Source organism: Daucus carota, chromosome 3, assembly GCF_001625215.2.
Source record: "Daucus carota subsp. sativus chromosome 3, DH1 v3.0, whole genome shotgun sequence".
Classification (NCBI taxonomy): Eukaryota; Viridiplantae; Streptophyta; class Magnoliopsida; order Apiales; family Apiaceae; genus Daucus; species Daucus carota.
Genome location: NC_030383.2, coordinates 16,491,010 through 16,510,074, shown reverse-complemented (window position 1 = coordinate 16,510,074; position 19,065 = coordinate 16,491,010). Strand labels below are relative to the sequence as shown.

Here is a 19,065-nt window from a genome sequence, read left to right as displayed (position 1 = left end):
TTTTTTAAAGAAAAATTGGAGTCCAATTTTGTGATTTCGACACTGAGACACTATCATGATCTTTTATGTCAGTCAGCAATCCTTCATCTTCGTATTATAGTTAATGCTCGTGTCATTTGATATTCCCTCCGTCTCATTTTAGTTGTCACAAATCTATTTTTGTTGGTCAAATTGGTTAAATTTTGATCAAAAATTATGAATCACTCTTTCATTATTTTAAAAAACTGAAAATTACATCTTAAAGTAGACTAGCTTTTTGCCCGTGCTTCGCACACGGAAATTGTTGATGTTCCATTCAATTTTTCAAATTTCAACCAGTATTCGACGATGACAATAAAAATATCGTTAACTAATATCACAATCAAAAACCACTTCTCGTAATAACTCGTAAACAATTACTTTCAGAGCATCACAAATATATAACTCAAAACAACGTGAACTTCACAGATCAATCCAAATAAAATAAACGTCTAGCAAACAGAGAAAATTTAAAAGTTATTTTAGGCAGTTTATATGGCATAGACTATACGATAATTTTTAAATTAAAAATAAGATATTAATTGACAATTTTTTGGCGTCGTCATGCCTTATATTCAGCAACTAAAAAGATACAAAGAGACAATGTACAATAATTTTCAAATTAGATTAAAATAAAATAAAAATATTTTTTCCTACTTCCAACAATATATTCTATTATTATTTAAAAGTAAAATTTTGAAATTAAATTTAGTAAAATGCAAAATTCACATATTTAATAAATCTAATCAAAAAGAAAAAAATGATATAAAAGAAATAATAGTAGAATATAAGTAACGTAAAACTATTATGTACTAATGATTCTGGAGAATGGACTTGGAATAGTATAAACTTTGGCATAGTATAAACTCAAGCAATAAATTAATATTTATTTGTGCTTAGTTTGTCTTCAGTAACAACACAGCTACTATATGCATCATGTGAATTATACATACACATATATGGCTATAGATGGTGTAAGAACTTTTCCATGAGCGAGAGGAAGCTGAGAAAATCCTAAAAGAACCAAAAAAATATATGCACGTCAAATGTGTAAATTATTGAAATTGCTAAACACTTTAACAATTACATTGAAAACTCGAGAACAGCTTAAGTCATTTCACATCGACTTTCACCCATTAAAAAACTTTACTGAGTCTTTCACCCATTAAAAAACTTTACTGAGTCGAAGTCTTCTGGTCTCACTGTTAATTCAATTGATCTTACAACTACACTAAACACTCTTAGGTATAGGCTGTTAAATAAAATGAACTGAATGGCAATAAATTTCACAAAATTATCAGATACAACACAAGAAGAAAAATATGTATGGTCTTCCCCAAATCCAATCATAGTTAGCCAGGTTGTTGAATTTCAGAAAAGTAAAATGGAGAGTGTAGTTGAAGCTCCTGATCTCGTCAGCCTTTATTCATCTTAATCAATCCATAACTCGGATGCTGCAAAATTTCGACAAAACAGTTAGTCCAGTAAGACCAAATATAATAAATACAGAAAACTAAATAAATTCCACTCAGAACTGGGCTCTGTAAATGTAAAATGATAAACGGAGCATAGTAGTGGTACCTGTTCCGGAAATGCTCCGGTTGTGATCACCATTGAGGGCCCAAAAGAAGTAACTACAAATTCTAAGGGACTATGCATATCCAATCTTAACACTCGTCGATACAATATCATCATAACCAATCCATGTACTCCCTGCTACTGAATAAGTAGAGATAGTTGTGGCGTCATGTGCCACAGTGGCCTTATTTGCCAGGTTGTGATTCTCTATTTCAGAGAATGTTAGTATGCCTTCTGCCCCTGGACCTATACCCATAGCTGGGGCTCCAAGACCGCTCACTTCCGGATCTTTCAGGCTCCAGGTCTTCCCATCAAACTTTCCCGCCAGTCCATAACCCATAATCATGGTGTTATAAGCATATGCACATGGGACTTTCCTGTTCAGCTACATATGCTCCTACATATTCACAGCTTAGTCCAATCTATTAGCTTTGTAGAGTACTCCTATCATGCTGATATATGTGACATCATTAGGACTGAGGTCATGTGTTCTCATCTCATGAAAGAGAAATTCAAAGCCATATCCACTTTACCAACCTTGCCAAAGGAATCAATACAGATATTGAAGAGAACTATATCCGCATTACAGGAGTTGCTTCTCATCTCATGAACAGGGCCAGTGCAGCATCAACCCGCCCCTCCCTACACATCATCAAATGGAAAATTCATGAATTGCCTTTTTATGACTCATTAACCCGCTATATAGATACAATTTTGGAAGGAACTGTCCAAGGAAAAAAAAAAAGTAATCCTCTCTCTCACTACCAAACCTCCTCCTTTCTTATTTCATCAACTCAGTTTATTCTTATATTATTTAACTTTATAAAGTTTACATTTCCTAATAAGAAATATTAGTGGTCATAAGAGTTGAGACTTTTCAATAGAAATATAACATTTTAAAGATGTCAAAAAACTTTACCTTTTTCACCCTTTTGGTAATTGATTTGAAGGTTCCTGGTGTGTCAGCATTCTGAGACAAATGAAGAGCAGAGTTCTGAAATAAAATGCATTTCGTAGATGACTTAAAACGGCTTGTAGAAGAAAGTATTGAGAATTTAGATGAAGAATATAAATTTATGCATAAATTATGTTAAACTGTAAATTCGAAATCAATTCTACAATTGTAGATTGTTAGGTCCTGATTAAGGCGTTGAATTAAGCTAGAAGGGGGGGTTGAATAGCTTAATGTCCAATTTAAAAATTATAATTGCCTTTTAAAAATATTTTCCAAGTTTTAAATATTTTTACCGTGTTGTTTAGCAATTATATGTGCGGAAATAAAGAGCAAATATAACACTGTCGATTTTATCCTGGTTCGCGATGGAGCAACCTCTAATAGATTCTCACACCCCTAGTCCAGTCCCCGAGCTCCTCTCCGGACTCGAGATTTTTCACTATAAGAAAGATGTACTCCTTATAGCTGGCGGAGAAGCCGTTACAATCTAAACTTACAAATATTTATCTTGGTGCGTAACTACCCGTTACAACCTCACAATAAATGTAAAACCTCTACTTGACTTATCTTAAAACGTAACTCCCCGTTACTTCTTCAAACCCGATGTAGAACCTTGGTGTAGTCTTTGTACTTCTATGCTTTTGCCGGTCTTGGATCTTAGGTCTTAGATCTTGGGTCTTTTCTTTTCTTCACGGTGCGAAGACGACTAACTCCCCGTTAGTACGTCTAAGACTTGGGTCTTAGAACAAGAATCACCTCACTTCACTTCACCTCACTGCAAAAGTTAGAAAACAATATCTACGAAAACAAACAAGTTGTAAAAGATATGTTTTGAACTAGTATGTTACGGTACTAGTTCGGAGATGACAATAATATTCAAGTTAAAAATATTATAGTCAAGTTAGGTATACTTGTGAACAAGTATACTTTTGATTACTCCAAGTTAAGTTAATTTGGGGAGTAATCAAAATAAGTCTTTCTTTTTAAGCTTGAGAGCTTAGGACTTCACTAGTATTCCTTTTCTTTTAGATCAACTCTTTGTGATCGAAGAATACTTGATTTACAAATCTCCGATTTGAGATATATTTGAAGATCACGGAGATTGTATAATATCCTCTCTTTTAACTTGATACACAACCCTCTGAGGATATAAGAAAGCTTTCACGAATAAAGTTCGGAATATTCGATATCTTTCCCGAGATATATAAAGTTAAGTTAATTTGGGATCGAATAAGCTTTCTTTTGCTTCTTCAAAGTTTAGCAAGGATAATAACAACAATAAAAATGTTGCTAACTTTTCTTTTGAAGCTTTCGTGTATAAAAGCCGTTAGAATCGTATCTTTCTCTTCCACACAATGCTAAGGCGATAGATGGAAGTACGATCTTGCTTTTATAACGAATTTGACTCTATGTCAAATATCTCCCTTATTGGAGATAAGTTCAAATCAAGTGAGCACTTTCACGGATTTTTGTTTGTTCTTTTTGTTCTCTTTAAAAGAGAAAGATATATCTTTGATATCTTGAACAAATCCGGATCTTTTGGTGTCTTTTGGGGAACCTTTTAGAAGAACTTTTAAGATGAAGAGAAGTTGGGTACAAAGTTCTAAAACAAAATGGTCGGTTAAGACACAAATAAGAAGCTAAGTAGTAACCACTTACGAGAGATGGACCGGTAAAGTTCGTCGGAAAAATTCGCCGGAGGTTCGGCCGGATCTTGGCACTATGAACTTACTTGGGCAGCCCTTACAAAAGCTTGGAAGTGGTTGTGGTTGAGCTCGGTTAGTGTAAGAAAGCTTGTAGATCAAAACCTTGAATATATGAATATATATTTGAGAGAGAGAAGGTTTTGGTGGAGAAATATATTTGAGAGAGAATATAAACTTGTATTTCTTGATAACTTCTCAAAATCTCAGCTCTTTCTTGGCTCTTAGCTTAGGAGTATTTGGTGTGTGGGAGGTTGGTATATATAGAGGAAAGTGGGTGGAATGAATGGTTGAGATGAAAGGAAAATGAAGGGTGGAGATCAAAAGGGTGTGGATTGTGGTTTTGTTGTGCTAGTTGTCCACTTATATAATAAGACAAACAACTTTATGGGATAATTCTCAGCTGATTTGTGTCACTAGAAGACAAGCACGCTTCCCAAGAATTTGATTAATAACGTAACTTTGTATCGTTATTAAATGCGACGATTTTTCGAAACCTCCAATAAATTACTCCAAAAATATGATAAATCATAGAATAATGGAAAATGGTGGTTTGGAAATTTTGGTCAAAGTTGACTTGGTCAAACATCCAGTCAAAGATCCCAGTCAGCCCCTAAAAAATAACGTCCGGACCAAATTTCTCAGAAAATTATGAAAAATTTACTATGCACCAAAAACATTATTCAAATGATATATCTCAAGTTTCAAGTCATTCTAGCAAGTAGAAGTATTTTATTTGGATTTAAAACGATAGAACCAGTCTCCGGTTTTGAATAAAATACGATTAGCCTTTTTTAGTTTGAACAGAACTTTGGCTAATATTTTGACTTGAGTGAAACATTTAAAATATATTTCCTTGAAGATAAGATATTTGAGATTTGAAGGAAATATTTTTATGATGTTAAAAGAATTTATTCCATAGAATAATACATTGTATAAATGAGGAATAATTTTTTAAAATCTGAGACTTGAAAAATATTTTTGTCTCTTTAAATAAATGTCAAAAGAGTGTTCTAAAGAATATAATTAATGTATATTCCTTGTTCAAATTTCTTTTGCATTTTGCTTTTGCAATTGTAAAACAAGAAAATATCATTACCAGATATTTCTCGTCCGATAAATTGCGATTTAAAACCTTTGAATACTCCTTAGATAAATATTGAAAATCTTTTTGTAAACATGGAGTATCATTTATATTTATGTAAAATAAATATATTTTGGAAATCCTTTTTGAGCTAGAGTTGACCATTTGAATTTTGATAAAATCATTTAAATAATATGTCCTAATGGAGAGGATTCTAAGTGTATTTAAATTTTATGTGAGTTATACAAATACCAAAATAATCATTTATCGAAGATGTCCTTTCATAGATAAAACTAAATGAATGACTAAAATAAATTTGCCCATATAAACATATTACCTGGTCATATTGGACAATCTCTTATATTCCCTGGGAGTTGCTATGGACCTCTGTCAATAGATTTACACTGAAGCCACTACTGTTCTGAAGATATGCGCTTCTATCCAACAAATGCAACTCGAACAATAGAATCAACTACAACTATACTAATAATAGTCTGTCACTTTAAGGACGTGGTTTCAAATTCAGAAATTTCATATCAAATTTTTTTAATATATATATATATAATTATGAATTTATTTGTAAACAAAGAAATTATAAGTTATAAGACAATATATGTCATGATCTAATATAAATTTTATTCTAAAACAACACTACGAATTCACAAAAAAAAAAAAACCATATAACACTCAGATTCATAAAACCATATTTAGACCTTCACTACACATAATACTTGTTCTGCCCTGCTGCTTCATTTTATCACGAAAGTAGGATACTCAACATCCACATTTAACTCTTTAGAGCCAAACCTTGAGTAATCAGAAGACTTAAAGGATCATGGATATTTCAGCATAGCGGGTTTAATTCTTTAGCACGTAAAAGCTTTAGAAAGTTTATTTAGATCCAGAACCTCTTAGTGTAGGTTTGTAATATTAGCTAAACCTTTAGACTCCATCAAGTTAATTAATACTTTCTAAAGTAACACGTTTCTTACTAATAAATGTAAATGCAAGGATTTTATCTTTACCTTTATCCTGAGCCTGGGAGGGAAGACCTTTAACAACTAATAAACTGAATTTTCTCCATCACATCCATTTTCTTTAAACATTCCTCCGCCCTCTATAAGCTCATCTTAAACTAATGAGCAATCCTACATGAGGAAAGAAAGACTCAAAATTTAGTATGCAAATCAGGTAAAAAACATGAGATTGGAGTAAAACATCCTTATAAAAGATACTGCTAAAACCATTAGTCGTAATCCGATAGGAGGCCAGATTAGCCAAATAGGCAACAACCCCAGCAAGCAATTGTTTCATTAACAAACTTGGCAGCTTCCTTGACACCATATAGTGTCTTCAAAATACATACTTTCCCTTACTCTAAGATCAGATTGTCTATATATAAATTAAAACCAAATTAAAAATTAGAAAAATATTACAGTTAGAACAAATATATAAGACTTTAATGATCAAAATATTCAAATATTCGCAGAATCAAAGAGTACTTTATATTAAATAATACTATTACAAATTTTTAAGTTAAAGAATATTCTCTAGCAAGTTTAACCATTCTAGAATGAGGTATACTATACACAAATTATGATAAAGAATGCATTCGCAAATTCACCAATCAAAGCATGATTTTTTTCTTAATTTTGGTTTGTTTGAGGACTAATTCTCTTCGCACTTGCCAATTAACATATTAAATAAAGGATTTACTTGAGGTACTTTTTAAACTCCGAACTACATACTTACAAATGCAAAATTATATCTAGCGGCTTCCTCCTGATTTCCAAATTTTAAGAAAGACATGTTATCAACATACTTTTGTCAGAATTTCATCAAACATGTGCACTACAAATTTAAAGTATATATTGGTATGTAGTTGCTAACATAGACGGTAATTTTACTATCATATTAGTGATTGTGAAATTTATGAATTAAAACATACTAACCAATAGAAACATATGACTTTGTGTTTGATGCTGGGGTGGATATGACATTACCATGTACAATACCTTTGTTATCAAAGAGTATGGCTAACTGTAAAAAAGGATACAAATATTGAAAATAATATTATCATACCCAGATATCAAATCTGCATCAAAATATAAAGATCTTAACATATAATAAGAACCAAACACTTTAGAAAAAAAGTCACGAAGATAAAAGTAGAATCGTATAATATATATACAAGTTTTTTATTCAGACATTACATCAAACATATATCAAGCAAACAAAATTAGCATTGGCTACTCGATGCTTCGATTCCACAAAAACACAAACAAAATTATACACTGATTCTACACAAAACATGACACCAAATCGTTTATCAACTATTAAACTCAAACTCACTATTAGACCGACAACAACTTCTCATAATCAACAACTTCTCATAATCGAATAAATTTCTGAAGGAAGATAATAAACTAAATTGTGAAGAAGATTACCATGTTTATAAGATGAAGAAGAGTGAGGACCAAGCGGAGCGCGTTTCTTTCATGTGAATTTTTAGAATATAGTAACCGATCGCCACATGTTCGATCAACGACAATAAAAAATTAGAAACTCTGAAGAAGAGAAGATTATTATCAGTTTCAAATTGATTTGCAGCCCAGATCTTGCTAATCATGACAAATGATTTAAATGCAGGATACACTACACCATAAATGCTCATTTGTAACATTCTTTTATGGGCGTTACCTTTATTTAGTTACAATAGACATACTTTTTGGGACTAGTGCAACACTTCTTAATAAGTATTACGTTTATACAAAATCAGTGTTACTTTAAAGTTGAAGTGTTGCAACTTGCAACACTTATTCAAAAACGTTACAATATTATAATAACTACTTTAATTTACTTTAATTTTACTTACACTTATAATTAATTCATCTCATATATAAATGAAATATAATCAATTATATACAAATTCGTGACAATTTTTATTTTAGTATTTATTATATATTATATAATATATTACATAATATAATAAAATTATATTTACATTATAAACAATATTTACAGAAATATTTTAAATTAGTAAAATATATATCAAAACAATAAAAAAATTAAAAAGAAAAAGACAGCTATTATCGAGGTGAAAATGGAAGCGGGCCTTTTCCCCCCAAATGTGAAACACTCCCATTTTCATTTCCCCCTTCACTAACAGTACTCTCACTCACCTCTCCACTCTCACCAGCTCTCAACTCTCCGTCTCTCACCGCTCTCACCCACATCTCTCACCACATCTCAGCTTGACACTCATCTCATTATCGAGGTAAATCGAAGGTTAACACTCAGCTCTCGCTATCGAGGCTCTGTCTAAGTCGAGGCTTCACATTCAGCTCTCGCTATCGAGGCTTCACTAAATCGACCTCAGGGTTTTATGGGTTTTATGGGTTTCTTCTAATTAGTTTCATTCTCGGCCTAATTAGGGCTTTACTGACTCGGGGTTCTTTTTTCAGGTAATTAGGGTTTTCACTATGGCTTGAAATTAGGGCTTTTAGTTGGATTTGAATTGGTGCTTCAATATTCAGGTAATTTCCGTCGAATATATGTTCCATTTATATGTTCCATTTTTTTGTTTGATTTTTATGGTTTGTTTTTTATATTTTGTTTATATGTTTTGTGTTTATCTTTGGTTTTTATGTTTTGTCTTTTATGTTTGGTTTTTATGTTTTGATTTCCTCTGTTTCAGTTTCGAGTTTCTGTAGTTTTGATGAAGTCGTTTGAATAGCTTGTTGTTGGGTTTTAAGTGCTGCGTCTGAGTATAGTCTGCATCATAGTTGAGTTTATTTTGCTAGTTGTGTTGCTGTGAAGAGGTTTTTCACTGATTTTTTTGATTCCGATTGTTTTGTGTTGCAACCGAGTCAGTTTTCTAGTCATGGCTGTAGTTCATTTGCTAGTTTGTGTTCCCAATTTACGAGTCGCTGAATCGTTAGTCTTGGTAGTTAGTTTTTGTTTTATAAGTTGTCTGAGCTGGGTCTTGTATATGGCTGGGTTCTTGTCGAGTCACAGTGAGTAGAGTAGTTTAGTTTAGTTCAAATCATTACGAGTTTTGCTATTAGTTTTTGGTTTAGTTTTTTTGATAGTTAGGCGAGTTGTTTGTATGGCTGTGGTCAAGTTGGTTTTGCCGTGTTATAGTTTAGTTTCCTGCTGATTAGTGCTTCAGTCGAGCTAATTAGAGTTTTGACTGACTTGGGTCTTCATATTGCAGGTGATTAGGGCTTTTCATCGAGGCTGAAAATTAGGGCTTTTCATAAAGGCTGAAAATTAGGGCTCATCGAGGCTTGAATTCGGGGCTTCAATAGTTGAGGTAATTTAAATGTTTCATTTTTATGTTATATATAACTGTGTTACCTACTGATTATGTATTTTGATTATGTATGCTTGTGTTTTTGTGTCTCTTTTATGGTGCATTAGTTTCTTTCTGGTAGCATATTGCTCTATATCAGATGCATGTGTATACGTATTCAATTATGTTCTGATTGTTGTTTTTACGTGTAATATGTTCTTTGATTATAAATGATTTCGAGTAGTTTTGTTGGTTATGCTTTTGCAACTAGTGAATTCATGCTTTGAGTTTGTAATTGAAGTTTGTTTGTCATTTCATGGTTTTGATTTGATGTGGAGAGTCTCGCGTTGAGATGACATCGGAAATATTGAATTACGATTAGTGAATTGAATACAAGACTATTAGATGACTTGGATGGATAGAGGATCAGAGGCTTAGTAGGGAATAGTCGTCCTATGTCCTTACTTTTTAATGAGTTCAACTTTTATCTAGTAACTTGGTTAGATAATGTGAACTCCTAATTCCCTTTGAATTATGTGTTTAGCTTATATATGAATGACTATTAAAATAATGGACTAGTGATGACAACAGAACAGCTTGACGGCTTGACCCCCATCTTAAATTGTTGACTGGATATGTAAACTAGGATAATGGATGGATACATAACAGGCCTTCTATTACATGTAAATACTATTAAACTTCATAGTATTAATATTTTATTTTGTAGTATTATTACTATCATCCTGGACTGGATGTATTAATACTGTTCCAGTGCTTAAATTAAACAAGTATAGCATATTAGTAGCTAGCTCGAGCACCAGGGGTTATGGTTAATTAGTTATAGAACACCAGGGGCACGCGCATTGGAAGTCACAGCTCGAGCCCAGAACTTGAGCAACATACCTTTTTTCTGAACCTTTTTTCGTCTAGCAATATATATATATATATATAATTGTGATTTCTGAATTTTAAATGCTTACTTGTAATATATGTATTTCATATTTTTATTTATAATATTTGTATTTTATATGCTTATTTGTAATTTATGTATTTTATATTTGTAAGGGGCCTGAAATAAAAATATCTGTGTATATATTATTCTTTTATCCGTAGGACACGCTAGATTGTTGCAATGGACGTTGACGAGTATACAGCTTGGATTGGATTTCCAAGATATAGTCAGGAGTATGTGAATGGGGTAAAAGCTTTCCTGGAAAATGCCTTCCCCATTTTTTGCAAAGGGGACGAAATGAAGTGCCCGTGCAAAAATTGTGTCAATCGAACGTGGCATAATCGAGAGATTATCTTTGACCATCTAATTTGCAGCGGGCCTTCCCCTTTACATCTCAAATGGATTTGTGAGGTTTCACAAAGTAAATTAAGCCGTGCTAATGATGACTACATGGACTGTGGTACGGGGATGGATTTTGAAGACAATCTGGAAGAGATGTTCAGATGTACCGGTAAAAGATTTGATAATGTGGAAGAGAACAATGATGTGCCAAATGCAGAGGCCACAAAGTTCTATCGCCATGTGACAGAGGGGAGACAACAATTATATCCCGGATGCACCAAATTTTCGCGATTGAGTTTCATAATTAGGCTTTATCACTTAAAGTGTGCGCATGGAATTACAGAAGCTGCCTTTGGGGAATTACTAAACCTTATTAAAGAGGCTTTTCCTACTGCCCACTTACCTTCTTCCTTCAATGCGGCAAAAAGTATTATTAAGGATTTAGGTCTCGACTACCACAAAATACACTGCTGCCCAAACAATTGCATGTTGTTTTGGGAAAATAACAAAGATAAAGATGTCTGTGATAATTGTGGTGCTTCGAGGTGGGTTGTACGTGAAAAAAATGGCAATGAAGCTAATAATGATCCTGAGAAATTGATACACAAAGTGCCAGCAAAGGTGTTGAGGTACTTTCCACTAAAACCAAGGTTGCAGAGGTTGTTTATGTGCAAGGATTATGCTAAACTAATGACGTGGCATGCAACGGGACGGAAAAAAGATGCGAAACTAAGGCATCCAGCTGATGCCAAAGCTTGGAAGACAATGGATTCGAAGTATCCTGATTTCGCATCAGAATTGCGAAATGTTAGGTTGGGTGTAGCAGCGGACGGCTTTTGCCCCTATCGTTCGATGACTCTAAGCCATAGTACATGGCCAATTATATTGGTTAATTACAACCTCCCACCTTGGTTATGCATGAAGCAAGAAAATTTAATTCTTTCCACGTTAATATCTGGCCCTAGTTCTCCGGGGAACTCTATTGATGTGTTCATGCAGCCTTTGATTGCGGAGCTAAAAGAATTATGGGATGTTGGCATCGAAACGTATGATGCATTTTCTGGTGGGAATTTCAACTTACGTGCAAGTGTATTGTGGACGATAAGCGACTTCCCGGGATATGCTATGTTGTCGGGGTGGAGCACCAAGGGAAAACTTGCATGTCCCGTATGCCATTACGAGACTTCTTCAAGTTATTTAAAACATAGTAGAAAAATGTGTTATATGAACCATAGGAAATTTCTTTGTCCTACACATAAATGGAGGCTGGATAAAAGAAGATTCAATGGCCAAATTGAAATGGCCGAGAGTCCTTCAACTTTATCCGGGGAAGATATTGAGGAGTTGTTGCGGGGGTATAAAAATCAGTTTGGGAAGAAAGTTAAGGGAAGGGATAAAGTTGACTCCCCTTTTAAAAAGAGGTCAATTTTTTTTGACCTACCATATTGGCGTCATCTTCTCCTTCGTCACAACCTCGATGCCATGCACATAGAGAAAAACGTGTGCGACAATATATTAGGTACTATACTTAATCTTAGTGGCAAATCGAAAGATCATGTGAAAGCTCGTTTAGATTTACAGGAAATTGGTATAAGAAAGTCCCTCCATCCTCTCTCATCTGCTGATGGAAAGAACTTGGAGATTAGAGCAGCAGTTTTTGACTTGACAAAGAAGGAAAAGGAAATTTTCCTCACTGTGTTGAAAAATACTAAACTACCCTATGGCTGTGCTTCCAACATTAGTAGGTATGTGAACGTAGCTGAGAGAAAAATTCAGGGGTATAAGAGCCATGATGCCCACTTCATACTACACTATTTATTACAATTTGCAGTGAAGAAAGCATCAAAACCGGAGGTTGCATTGCCAATGATCAGATTCAGTTCATTCCTTAGAGGTTTATGGAGTAAGGTCATTAGATTGGATGATTTGAAGAGATTGCAAGAAGAAATTATCGAGATAGTTTGTCACTTTGAAATGATTTTCACACCAGCATTCTTCGATATAATGGTTCACCTACTTGTACATCTATGCCAGGAAGTCGAATTAGGTGGACCAGAACACCTTCGAAACATGTTTTCAATAGAGCGATATCTTGGAAAGTTAAAGACTTATGTTCGTAATAGAAGTAAACCCGAAGGTTCCATCGCTGAAGGTTATCTAGCTGAAGAATGTATAACATTCTGCTCACGATTTCTATACGATGAAGGGGCAGTAAATAATAGTTTGTATTCGGCTCCAACACAAGTGGATGGTCATATTGGAACACGAAGGAACCGAGATGGAAAAACAATTCGCTTAAAAGAAGCAGATTTGAAGGCATGTCATCGCTATATCTTGTTCAATTGTGGCAACAAGGAAATTGAGAAGTTGATAGAGTAAGTTCTCATCTCCTGATTAAGTATAACATGACTCTTGATTAAGTATAACATGAATCTGTATTTTATACTCTGTTCTGACATAAAAATTATTTAGGGATCATCAAGCGTTAGTGGATAATCTTGAAAATTCAAGAAGATACAAGAGGGCACGTACGCACACTGAAGAGTTTTGCAACTGGTTGAAAGGGGAGGTTGGAAAAATGGAAAATGCTTCAAAAGAATTAAAAGTTCTTGCATTGGGTCCTAATCGAATGGCGAAAAGGTTTACCGGCTATATAGTGAATGGTTTTAGATTTCATACCAAGTTTAGAGATTCTCGATGTACAACTCAAAATAGTGGAGTTTTTTTGTCAGCTGAAACCACAAGTTTCGCAAGTTCAAAAGACGAAAACCCAATTATTGGGCATGTCAACTACTATGGATCAATAGAAGAAATTGTAGAAGTTGACTTTTGGGGTGAATTATCGGTTTCCTGTTTAAATGTTGCTGGTACCAAGAAGAAAAAGACCCATATGGGCTTACTCGAGTGAATTTCAGCAGGCTACACCAAAAATCTGATCCTTTTGTACTGGCTTCGCAAGTGAAACAGGTGTTTTATGTGGAAGATCCAACTGAAAAAATGATATACTATGTCATCAACAAACTTCCAAGGGATTGGTGTGACAATGAATCTGATGAGAAAGCTCTCTCAGAAGATGTGAATGAAAATGACTTGGATGTTGTTCACATCCATTCTAGAGCAAATACTGAAGTTCAGGAAACCAACTGGTGTCGAGAAGATGTCCCACTAAAAAAAATTTCTCTTGAAGATTAATAAGCTAATAATTAAGTTAGACGCAGCAAATTTTTTTGGGGATGTTAACAATGTTTGTATTAGATTCAAAGACAATGTCATTGTTTTGCTTGTACTGATGTACCTTATTTGTTGCTCGCATTAGTACTTCATATATGTATTTCTCAGCTATCAAGTTGGAAATGATTTTGTTTTATATTATATATAGACTAGTAGCGTGTATCATGTTAGTAGTATTTATCTTGTTAGTGTTAATATGCAGACTAAATATTTTTGCATTCTATATCTTGCTGAGACTGACCTTTATTCTAATGTTTTTCAGGATGTCTACTATGAATATTAGATTGTTCTTCAGTGGAAATTTTCACCGATCAACTTATTCTGGTGGGGATTCGATGCTTGTACCTGGTGTAGAATTAGATGAATTCTCATATACAGTACTCATGGAATATGTAAAGGATTACCTCCACTTTTCCGAAATTGGAGGAGTCTATGTGAGTAAAGGGAAAAAAGGTGGCTGGAAGCTGATAACAGCAGATCGGGACGTGTTGGGGCATCTAGCGGATTGCCTTGCTGATGATGAAGTCAATTTTTACATTGATAACCACATTGATACTGGGATTGAACCGCTGCCACAAATGCAACCCCACGTCATCGTAAGGCCAAGGAAAAACATTGTACAAGGTAGATAAGTTGAATTGCAGATCTTTTTTTACTGTTTTTATAAATTATGATTCTTATTTTCATTTTTTGCACTTAAGTTGGAGAATAGTAGTTATGGTCCTTGTAACTATTGTTTTTCTGATTGTGGATTTTTTAGATTCTGTAAACAAACATGTGGATCGTCAATATGTGACGACACATCAACTCCAATGGAAGCAGAAACAACAAAAATTGATGAAGGGGAAGTCTCCTGAGATCGTAGGAAGAAGGATTACTCGATCCAAAGATGCTGAGCAGGAGAGAGGAAGTGTTAAAAGGAAATTACAATTGGAAGGCAATACAAGTGACGACCAAGAAAGTGGAGCGGATGAGATGATTGCTGAGCAGGTACAACTAATTTTATGTATTAGAGTTCTAACTTAGATAAACTTAAATAAAATTAAAGAAGAAATACCACAATCCACAAAGATTGTATTGAGCTATTCGGCCACACTGACTGTTTGACATGACTTTTTCAATTTTGCAGTTGCCTCCACCACCGCCACTTCCCATGTCTGAATATGAAAGACAACGACTCTTGCGTGTGGAACAAAACAAGAAAGTTATAAAAGAATTAGGGCTCAAAGAGGTTGCTGATGGTTTGATAAGTGTTGGAGTAAAAAAGGTGAAAGGAAAGAAAGCAACTACTGAAGATGACTATAATCTGGAGTTTGACAGCGAAAGTGCAAGTGATGACACATCTCCGGTACAGTGTGAAATATTTCATGGCTTATGATACATCCTGGGATTATGCACATCAAAAGATGTGCTACATAATTTTGTATTACTTAACTTCCTACAATTTGCAGAAAGCGAAAAAAGTCCAGGAGAAGAAGAAGATTGCACCTGGACCGAGAACCCGTTCGCGAGCCAATGCTGCCACTATAATAGAGATGGAAACAACTCATACTGCCACCGAAACAGCAGAGCCGGAAGAAACGCAAATTGGCACTGCAACTCAGAAGGCTGTACCAAGTAAAGTTCGAAGCAAAGTCTTAAAGCCAAGTTGCAGTAAGCTATTAAAACAGCCGGTCGATAATGTAGCAGCTGGTTCTATCTCGGCTTATTTGGCCTTGCGGGAGAAACAAAAGCAGGGACTTGAAGGTCCAGAACCACATGAGGTTCCTGAAGCAAACATGGAAGACGCTGCAGATGAAGAAATCGAAAAAGGTATGGGATCACAAATATGAATTGCTCGGAAAAGTTAATAAAATTCAACTAAAATCAGTTTAATACAATTTAAATACAACTTGGAGTTAATATCAGCTAATTTGAACATGTAACTATTAAAAAACTGTCTTTGTTTTAAATATGTATTTGTACAGCTCCTAGAAAGCCAAGAGGTCGGTCAAAAATGACCAAGGTTCATGCAAGGGCAGCTGCCGAAAGACCTATAATTATGTTGAATAAGCACTCCCAGCCAATTTCAGAAGATGGAAGAGTAGATTCTGAGTTGAGTAGGTTTCTTGGGACAGTAGTCAAAGATAATGTGCCTCTTACTTATGTCAACTGGCATGTTGTACCCGCTGAACTGAAGAAGTTTATGTGGGAATATACTAGGGTAATATATATCACCTGAATTATAGTGTAATTTACTTTCCATATTTACATGATGAAATAATCATTTTTTTGTATATTATAGCAAAGGTATATTATTCCCGATGAAGCCCAATGGTGGGTGAACAGGACTCTTGCTGATTTGTGGAGGGTGCACAAATCTCGTATAAAGAAGAAGTACTATACAAAGTATAATTCGGATGAGGAAAGGCTCCAAAACAGGCCAGAGGACATTCCGTTGGAGGATTTTAAACAGCTCTTAATATACTGGGGTGATGACGAGATTAAGGTATTAAAAAAAATATTTCTAGTCACTAAATATTTATTTATTCAATTTGTCCAAGCACCACTGATTCAATAGTATATATATGTGAACATGTTAGACATTAATTTAATCATAATTACCATCTGCATGACAGTCAAAATATTTCCAAGTATTACCGTTGATTTTTTTTTATTTTTGCAGTCAATAGCTGAGGATAATGCAGAGCGCCGTAATTCATATACGGATACACATACTATAGGTCCAAAGTCTCTTGCACAAGTCAGGGCAGACTTGGTATGTGACTTCGTACATGCATGTTATATGAATTTTCAAATAATATTCTTGTATGTGTCGGATACTTGTCCCTAATGACACGTGATTTGTTTTTATTATTTCCCAGAAAAAAAAAGATCCAAACCAAGCCTCACCATCAAACGCCAAAGTCTACTTTGAAACTCGTGAGCGAAAGAAAGACAGGGAGTACATGCCAACTGCAAAAGCAGTTAAGAAAAGAATTGTAAGTTAATATTAGTTTTAACTGATTAAATTTGTTATTGTCTTCTATAATTTATTATAATCCCTTTTTTTTCATTTTTTATATGCTTCATTAAATAAGAGGTTGGGTCATAACTTATGAATTTATATTGTATTGTGTGTATATTCATCTAGAGCAGCTTTGTGAACAATTTGTTGGGGGCTAGAAAAGGAATATCCATACATGATCTTATTATCTAACTTATAAATTTATATTGTATTCTGTGTATATGTTTTAAACTCTCATAAAATGAAAAATTCCCCTTCACTCTCACCAGTCACCTCACTTCATATTTATAAAATAATTATAGCTTGCATATATTATCGAAAAAATGAACAATGGTTTTTGCAATTTTTTAGAAATCTGTACTTGTATTATATCTGAAATGTGGGCAATGGTGTTCTATTGCAGAAGCGGATGAAAAAATTGATCAGTTCTGGAAAAGATCCAGAAATATTGGTTGCAGGTGGAAAGGATCATGGGCGAGAATGGTTGGTGGGGAGGAGTTGTAAAAATGCCGGTGGAACATCTGCACCTTCTTCTACAGACCCTTATGTAGAACAGCTGACGAGGACAATAAAGGAAAGCATTGAAAGTGAACTGGAAGCCAAGGTCAACAGAAAAGTTCAGGAGAACATGACAATGTTGCTCAAAAAGCTCGAGGAAGCAAATCCTGGTATGAAGTTGGATGTTGACATTCGAGCTACTGTATCCAGTGATGGTGATGATAATGGAACTCCAGTGACAGCCGGCGAAACTTCTTAGCTGCCTTTGATTATCATCTCATTATCATCAGTACATTTAAGACTAGACTTTGGTATCTTTAACATTCTGGTATTCGTAGTTATTAATGTGGTTTACTTTGTTTTGGTATTATTAGTAGTTTGGAAGGTGTTATTTTGTAATGGCTGGTGGAAGGATTTGGATTGCTTGTGGTTGTTTGGTGGAAGGATTTGGATTGCTTGTGGTTGGTTTGGTTGGCTATTATTTTGTGGTTGAAATATTATGGAAATGATGTATGAACAAACAGTATATTTCAGTTTTTTTTTTATGTCAAGTGTTACAATTGATATATGTTGTGTTGCATTATACGATTTTTAGGGCAATGCTTTTGGAAACTGTTGTTACCATATCTATTATAGTGTTGCAAAAAAATATAAAAAGGTGTTGCATTTACATAAATTCTAGTGTTACATTAGAGAGTAACCTAGTGGGGCCCACTTGTGGGGGCCACGTGTAGGGCCCACGTGCGGGCCACGTGTGGGGCCCACGTGCGGGCCACGTGTGGGGCCCACGTGCGGGCTCCACGTGTGGGGCCCACTGGTGGGTCCTATTTCATAAAGATTTTATTACAAGTCAAAGGTAACACAGTAGGGTGTTACATTTAAATACTAAAGCGTTACTCTATCTGCATAAGGTATCACTCTATGAGATGTTACAATAGAACTAGAAAGTGTTACCTTATATGTCTAAGGTAATGCTCGCGGATGTAACACACAAAAAGTGTTACTTTTCTGAAAAATGGGTTTAATGTAACAGTTTTAGGCCCTATAGTAACATTTAAAAATGTTGCAAATGAGCACTTATGGTGTAGTGATAAAAACTGATTTGTCGTGGTTAATTTGAAATTGATAACTCCCGACTAAAATTGTGGAAGTTATCAACAGATGCATCTTTGAAATTAGTAAGTACGTGTCTAGTTTAAGCTTTTGAAACATGGGAGATTTGAAATGTGGAAAAGAGACAGGAAAAAGAAACGGTGCATAGTTGTAGGAGGTAATTGCCGGGTCGGGTTGGGAAAAAAAGGTCCATATACCTAATGGGTATTAGCAGGAATTTAGATTATATTGATTAAAAGTTATTTCCGATGATAAATTTTTTAATTTTATCAATTAATAAAATATTAATA

The 19,065-nt window shown here is 34.4% G+C and overlaps 3 protein-coding genes and 1 long non-coding RNA gene across 6 annotated transcripts; 3 read left to right on the top strand and 1 right to left on the bottom strand.

The window, feature by feature from the left end:
- Positions 1-1,266: 1,266 nt before the first annotated feature.
- On the bottom strand, positions 1,267-2,923 carry LOC108213884 (uncharacterized). Its single transcript, XR_001805394.2, has 4 exons — positions 2,516-2,923; positions 2,134-2,238; positions 1,600-2,048; positions 1,267-1,472 (listed from the first exon to the last, which is right to left on the bottom strand). It is a non-coding gene; the product is annotated as an uncharacterized LOC108213884 (long non-coding RNA).
- A 5,400-nt stretch (positions 2,924-8,323) lies between these two features.
- Positions 8,324-18,207, top strand: LOC108212317 (uncharacterized). Of its 3 annotated transcripts, none has more exons than XM_064088839.1 (12): positions 8,324-8,615; positions 8,803-8,874; positions 9,555-9,653; positions 14,420-14,781; positions 14,918-15,147; positions 15,287-15,505; positions 15,609-15,969; positions 16,125-16,360; positions 16,442-16,645; positions 16,823-16,915; positions 17,022-17,138; positions 17,568-18,207. In XM_064088839.1, exons 4-12 carry the CDS (start codon positions 14,421-14,423, stop codon positions 17,919-17,921), a joined length of 2,175 nt encoding a protein of 724 aa, XP_063944909.1. In that variant the 5' UTR covers positions 8,324-8,615; positions 8,803-8,874; positions 9,555-9,653; position 14,420; the 3' UTR covers positions 17,922-18,207. The 3 variants fall into 3 exon arrangements, with proteins under 3 accessions (XP_063944909.1, XP_063944911.1, XP_063944910.1); XM_064088841.1 differs by having other exon boundaries at positions 8,324-8,626; XM_064088840.1 differs by having other exon boundaries at positions 8,324-8,718.
- On the top strand, positions 10,765-12,185 carry LOC135151398 (uncharacterized). Its single transcript, XM_064089832.1, has 2 exons — positions 10,765-12,093; positions 12,162-12,185. The coding sequence occupies exons 1-2, from the start codon at positions 10,765-10,767 to the stop codon at positions 12,183-12,185; spliced, it is 1,353 nt and encodes a 450-aa protein (XP_063945902.1).
- LOC135151070 (uncharacterized) lies at positions 12,305-13,836 on the top strand. Its single transcript, XM_064088600.1, has 2 exons — positions 12,305-13,301; positions 13,399-13,836. Exons 1-2 carry the CDS (start codon positions 12,409-12,411, stop codon positions 13,832-13,834), a joined length of 1,329 nt encoding a protein of 442 aa, XP_063944670.1. The 5' UTR covers positions 12,305-12,408; the 3' UTR covers positions 13,835-13,836.
- Positions 18,208-19,065: the final 858 nt, after the last annotated feature.